Here is a 7,139-nt window from a genome sequence, read left to right on the forward strand (position 1 = left end):
AATCTGCTGTCACTAGAATGAAAAGAACATCCCTCAGCATTGTTGTTTACTTGATATGGGAAGAAAGGAACAGACGGGTTTTTGAAAATTCCTGCTCCTCTGTGGAGCTTATATTTCGCCGGTTCCAAGTGTTATTTTACATGATCTTGCGCTTTCATCAGCGTGATCTTCCCATTCCTAATTGACTGTTTTGCTGATCGTTATGGTGATGCTATCATTGATCTGCATTAAGATGGGCTGCTTTGGTTTTTGTTCGATTCTACAGCTCCTACTGAGTTTCTTGTTTTGTAGTTTCCACGTGCATGGTTGCACTGGCTTTTTGCTGTCTGATTGGCTGCTGTTACATATCTTCCTGTTGCTCTTTTTGGCTGGTCTTTGTTTGTGTTTGTTGCATGGCTCTCCGCGTCTCTGCATGGCGTGTTAAATGCTGGAAGGCTGCTTCTCCTTAACTGCATGGCATGCTCTGCTGTCCTCTGATTGGCTACATCTCCTTAACTGCATGGTGCTTCCACGTCTCTTCATCATGGAGTCAATGTTGGCTGCTGCTTTTGGCTGGTTGAGAGGTGGACGTGCATGGCTCCTCATTTTTTGCATGGTCCCTGCATGATTTTTCATTTACTTTTGCTGAGTGGGAGCTTCTGATTGGCTATGGTTTGTTCTCTGAATGTGATGATGAAAGGGCTCTGCGTACCCTTGCATGTGGCCTTATTTGCTTGGCAATTCTGCTGTTAGCTGGGTTTTCTTACCACCGGTCCTCTGGTCCTCAGCTAATTTTTAGCCATCTGTCTATATTCTCTTGTGTTTCACTATTCCTTGTATATGCATGGATGAGCTGTTGCCACCTGTTTTTCTAGTTGGTTCCTAGCTGGGCTGCACCTATCTCTGCAAGGATAGTCTTCTACGTCTCTGCATGGCTTGGCATGCTTTGCATGGATGGCTAGTCATTGTCTCTACATGGATGACCACCTTTCATCATCCCTAGTTTCTCTGCATGGTTTTCTCTTTCTCTTTATGCTCATCGGCTTGTCTGCTTTGGCTTCAGCTTGCGAGCTTCTGGCTCCAGTTTTCCCTGCTATGAGCTTCTGTTGTCAGCTTCTGCTTGTATCTGCTTTGGCTTCAGCTTGCGAGCTTCTGGCTCCAGTTTTCCCTGCTATGAGCTTCTGTTGTCAGCTTCTGCTTGTATCTGCTTAAGCTTGTATCTGCTTTGTGTTAGGTTGGGAACCTTATATGTTTTGGTTCCTATCATAACCATTGTTGGTTTTTTTTATCGCTATTTTTATTTCTTTCAGTGGTTTGCTTCTTCGGTTTTCCAGGGAGCCTGTTCCCTTTGCCTGTTTATGTATGTCCTTTGTTTTGCTGGTCTCCAGCTTGTATTGCAAGCTTGTCTTGCTCCTTTTTGATCTATACAATACTTACATTTGATCAAAAAAAAAAAAAAGAAAGATGTAAGAGTCTAGAGTGAGAAATTAGAGAGAGATGCTCTCCTTCTTTTTTGAAGCTTTCCCCTCGTGTTCTTTGATCTCTTCCACTGTTTGCGTCCTTGTCTCTTAATCTGTAAACCTTGACACCTCTTGGTTATGGCGAACAAAAAGAAGAAGGTTGGGTCCCATTTATCCCGTCTGAAGCAGCAAAAGTCTCAGCTTGTCAATGATTCTACTGTTCTTGCTTTAGCGGCTCCGTCTTCTTCCTATACTGTTCATGCTACAGTCCCCCCAAATTCAAATTCAAATTTCAACCCGCCTGTTACCTTCCCCCCTGTTTGTCCTCATTCTAATCCTCGTCTTCACTCTCCCCCACATGAACCTGGGTCCCCTAGCATCAAGCATGTGTTTGTTGAAGATGGTTCAGATGGTGCCGACTACGAAGATGAGGAAGTTGATTTTGATTCTTCTGAAGAGGATTATGAGGGGGCCTCCAAATTCTTCACCACACCAGTGTTGGCAGTGCCTCCTGGCCCTTCTGCCCCTCCTGTGGTCCCACAGTCTGCTCTGGTCTCCTCCGAACTGCCACCTTCTCCATCTCAGGCAAACCCTGTAGCACCTGCACAGCCTAGCGGTGTTGAGTCTAACCCATCAAATATTGAAGTAGCAGGTAAACCCCATCCTCCTTCCTCAACTAATGGTAGATGGCGTGATCTCTTTTCCTCTAACAGAAACACACCCATTTGCTCCAAACTCATGCATTTCTCTGGGTATACTGCTATTCCATCTTGTCCATTCCTAGAAGAGGACTTAGATCACTCTAGCGATGATTGGAAACTCTGTGTTGTGGGATATGTGTCTGGTAAATTCCCTGGGTACAGGGCTCTTAATAGTATTATTGGTAACGTCTGGAAGTGTTCAGCCTCACTCACCTTGCATGAATCGGGCTGGCTCATCTACAGATTTGAAAATGAAGAGGATAAGCTGGCTGTCTTGTGTGGCGGTCCCTATTTGGTTTATGGGCGTCCGTTAATCCTGCGCCAAATGACAGAATATTTTGATTATTCTTGCTCTGTAATGACTCATGTTCCTGTTTGGGTGAAGTTTCCAAACTTGCCTCTAAAATGTTGGACGCCAAGATGCTTATCCAAGCTTGCCAGTGTTCTGGGGACGCCAATCCAATGTGATAAACTGACGTCCACAAAGGAGAGGCTGTCATATGCTCGTGTCTTGGTGGAAGTGGATTTGCTTGAGGACCTTCGGTCTTCCATTGATGTAGTGCTGCCAAATGGAAACCTTCTCTGTCAAAAGGTCATATATGAGACCTTGCCAAAATTCTGTAAAAGCTGCCAAGTGCTTGGGCATTCCACCGGAGCATGCTCAAAAAATCAGGCTGCTCCTAGACAAATGGAGAAGAAAGGAACAGAACAGGAGACTGCCCCGTCCAAAGGCAGTGTTTTACTCAGCCCCCGTGTTGCTGTTCCCATAGATTCTCAACATAACTCCCCTGTTGTTACTCCCACAGGCTCGCAGCTCAACCTCTCTGTTGAAGTTCCCACTGACCCCCAGGTTTCTGAGAATGCTCAGGAGGAGCAGCAACGTGACCAAGCCCCAGTTGCGGTAGTTTCAGAAGGCTGGGAAACTGTAAGGAGGAAGAAACATGGTAATAAGCACCACTCACCTTCACCAAAGGTTTTGCCTGCAGTGAATATTCGTTCTTCTACTCAGACTATATCCACCAAGGGGAAGGCAATTGCAGCCACAGTTGATGTCTATGTCAACAGAATGCAGCACAAAGGTACATCGGGTATGCCCTCTAGGAGCTTGGTGCAAAGAAACTCCAACAAATCATCTGGTAGTGGTGGGGAACCCCCCACTCTTCCTCAATCATGTTAGTCCACTGCTGGAATGTGAGAGGGCTCAACAGCCCTCTCAAACAACATGAGGTAGTAAGCCTCATGAAGAAAAATAAGGTGGATGTTTGTGGTCTTTTAGAGACCAAGTTGTCTTTGGCAAAAGTAGAGTGTTTGCATAAATTCCGGTTGAAGACATGGAAGTTTATAAGCAATGCTGGCGATGCAGCTTATGCCCGTATACTTGTGTTTTGGAATCCTGACACAGTAAAAGTTGAGATGCTTCACTCCTCTGCTCAGGGGATTCACGTTCTAGTTACAAGCTTGGTTCAGCAATTCTGTTTTACAGCCACGTTCATATATGGTTTCAACACCATTTCGGCCAGGAGGACTTTGTGGGCAGACCTTAGAAGATGGAGTGTGGACTCTCCATGGCTCCTACTTGGAGACTTTAACTCAATCCTCTCTCAGGAGGACAAGCACAATGGGGAGCCAGTATCTACCTACGAAATTTCAGACTTCAGGGAGTGCTGCTCTGATCTTGGTATTGCCGACTTGCATGCTACAGGCTCCCACTTCACATGGTCAAATGGCACGGTCTGGACAAAGATTGACAGGGTGATGGTGAACACCCACTGGTACTCTATGCAACAAATGGCTCACGTTCATTTCGACACTCCAGGGGCTTTTTCTGACCATGCTCCATCTACTGTCCAGCTGGGACTTCGGGCTCCTCACGGCAACAGGAACTTTAAATTTTTCAACATGTGGACTGCTCATCCACAGTTCTTGGACACCATCTCCCAATATTGGTCTTCAGATGCTTACGGGACGCACATGTATATCCTGTGCAAAAAGCTCAAGCTTTTAAAGGGCGGCCTAAGGTCTCTCAACAGACTTCATTTTAGCCATATTTCGGAGAGGGTTGCTAGAGCTGAAAAGGCCCTGGATGACACTCAGCTTCTTCTCCAAAATGACATGGACAACGGTCAGCTCCTTGCTCTTGAAAAGCTGTAGAGGCTCAACCTTGTTAATCTCAAGTCAGCTGAAAAAATGTTCTTCAGCCAAAAGTTGAAGTGTGCTTTCTTTAAAGAATGTGACAAGAGCTCTAGATTCTTTCACTCTTTGATGAACCAGCATCACAGAAGATGCCACATTCCTGCCATAGTTAGAAGTGATGGTATGCTAACTACTTCGGCAGAAGAGATGGGTAGAGAGTTCGTCTCTTACTACAAAGATTTACTGGGAACATCCAAGCACACTATTCCTCTGCGAGCTGAGGTGGTACAAAGTGGACCCTGCATTAATGTTGATTCCCATGCCTATCTCCTCGCTCCTGTTTCATCTGATGACATTAAACAGGTTCTCTTCAGTATGGATGATAATAAAGCTCCAGGGCCTGACGGGTACACATCTGCATTCTTTAAAAAAGCTTGGAGCATCGTGGGTACATACTTTTGTTCAGCTGTGAAGGACTTCTTTGCCTCAGGGAGGCTACTCAAGCAGCTCAACCACTCTACCATAGCTCTTGTTCCCAAGTAAACCACTTCCAACTCAGCTGCAGATTACAGACCCATCTCTTGCTGCAATGTCACCTACAAAGTTATCTCCAAGATACTTGCAGGGAGATTGGCTCACGTTCTTCATGATATCATTGGTCCCTCTCAAAATGCTTTTCTTGGTGGGAGACTCATGGCTGACAATATAAATCTCATGCAAGAATTGCTGAGAAGTTATGGGAGGAAACGTGTGTCACCCCGCTGCACCATCAAGATTGACTTCAAGAAAGCCTTCGATACAGTACAGTGGCCCTTTCTTCGTGCTCTCATGCACCTATTGGGGTTCCCAGCTAGGTTTGTTCATCTGGTTATGGAATGTGTTGAGACTGCCTCCTTCTCTGTTTGCATAAATGGTAATCTCTATGGTTTCTTCCCTAGCAAATGTGGTGTTCGGCAAGGAGACCCATTATCTCCATATCTCTTTATTATCTGCATGGAGTACTTTTCTAGGCTTCTAAAAAGCTCCACTCAGCTTTCGGGTTTCAACTTTCACCCCAAATGCCAAGCCTTGGAAATTAGTCATCTTGGGTTCGCTGACGATATTCTCTTGCTCTGTCGTTGTGACATGACCTCTGTTAACACTCTCTTGCAGCAGCTTCATATCTTTGGAGAGTCCTCTGGCCTTGTTATTAATGCAACAAAATCCTCCATTTTCTTTGCGGGTGTACCGGAGGACATTAAGCAGGCAATTCTCAACCTCTCCCAGTTCACAGAAGGATGCTTTCCTTTCAAGTACCTCGGCGTCCCTCTCAGCCCTCACAGACTCCTAGCCAGTCAATTCTCTCCTCTTATTCACAGGCTAGAATCCACTATTCAGAGTTGGCTTGGAAAGTTTCTCTCTTATGCAGGTCGGCTGGAATTGATTAAATCGGTCCTGCATGGCATGGTGCAATTTTGGATCAGCATCTTCCCTATCCCAGTTGTTGTGATCAAAAAGATTACTAGCCTGTGCAGGAACTTCCTATGGACTGGCAATATGTCTAGAAGCAAATATGCTCTTGTATCTTGGAAGCAAGTGTGTCTGCCAAAGAATGAAGGGGGTCTTGGGGTTCATGACATCAAAGCCAGAAATGCCAACTTTTTCGCCAAGCATCTCTGGAATATTCACCTAAAGGTAGACTCTCTATGGATTCGATGGGTAGATCACTTCTACATTTCAAGAGCATCCATCTGGTCCTTGGAAGCTAAGAAAACCGATTCCCCTCTGTGGAAATCTATCTTCTCCATTCGTGACAGACTGCTTAACCTCTGTGGCGGGGAGGCTCCAGTGCAGCAGCTGCTCTCAAATTGGCAATCTGGCTCATGCTCATTTACAGCCAATGCATATGATTTTTTCAGGTACAAAGCCGCTCCAGTACAGTGGTCCAATGTAGTTTGGGAACAATGGTCTCTCCCAAGGCACAGTTTTTCCCTATGGCTGGCTATGTTGGGCAAGCTGCGAACCAGAGATCGTCTACAGTTTCTATCCCCTGATCCTATATGCCCTTTGTGCCTGAATGCTGATGAATCTCATGACCACCTCTTCTTCACTTGTGACTGGACGTCTTCTATTTGGCGAAAGGCCAAACTCTGGCTTAAGATCCATAACACTATGCATTCCCTAAGTAGAGCCGCAAGGGTTCTACACAACAACAAAAAAGGATTGCAGCCGAGAATGAGACGAGTATCTCTTGCTATTCTAGTGTATTTGATCTGGGAGGAAAGAAATAGGAGAATTTTCAACACCATTGGGAAATCCGTTGAAGCTATTTTCAAGAAATTCCAGATACTGTTCTATACTATATTGTATTTCCATGAAAATACTCACCAAGCCTACAGTGTTGCATTCTGATGAGCCTGTTGGCGTATTTTTGAATGCCTTGTCTTGCATGGTTTTGCATGGGACATGCATGGCTCCAACGTCCCTGCACTGTTTAGTCTCTGTTCCTCTGTTCTGCATGGGGATATAATTATTCTCGTGGCTTGGCTTCATCGATTATAGTTCCTTTGCATGGTTGTGTCTGGCTGGTAAATCATTCCGGTTGGCACTTGGTAGAGTGCAATTGGCTCTGTCTTCCCTGCTTGAAATGGCTCTTGGCGGCTCCTTTCTGGCTGGTAATTGAATTGTGGGCTGTTTTTGTCTTCTTCTCTGTATTTGTTGCTCTGCACGGATGCTCTGCTGGCACTGTTCTTGGCTGCTGGTGTTTTGCTTTTCTTCGGCTTATCTTTGGGGTTGTTTTCTGCATGGTTTTGATTGGTTGAGGTAGTGTGGTCCCCTATGGCAGCGCGGCTGTGAGAGGGTAACGCTGCTCCATGCTTGGGGAAAG

General features: G+C 45.6%; 1 protein-coding gene across 1 annotated transcript; it reads left to right on the top strand.

Moving 5' to 3' along the window:
- Nucleotides 1-1,577: 1,577 nt before the first annotated feature.
- Nucleotides 1,578-6,664, top strand: LOC133682462 (uncharacterized). The gene is made up of 4 exons (XM_062105803.1): nucleotides 1,578-3,219; nucleotides 3,339-4,262; nucleotides 4,368-4,721; nucleotides 4,839-6,664. The coding sequence occupies exons 1-4, from the start codon at nucleotides 1,578-1,580 to the stop codon at nucleotides 6,662-6,664; spliced, it is 4,746 nt and encodes a 1,581-aa protein (XP_061961787.1).
- Nucleotides 6,665-7,139: the final 475 nt, after the last annotated feature.

The sequence above is a fragment of the Populus nigra genome, chromosome 2 (assembly GCF_951802175.1).
Source record: "Populus nigra chromosome 2, ddPopNigr1.1, whole genome shotgun sequence".
Taxonomy (NCBI): domain Eukaryota; kingdom Viridiplantae; phylum Streptophyta; class Magnoliopsida; order Malpighiales; family Salicaceae; genus Populus; species Populus nigra.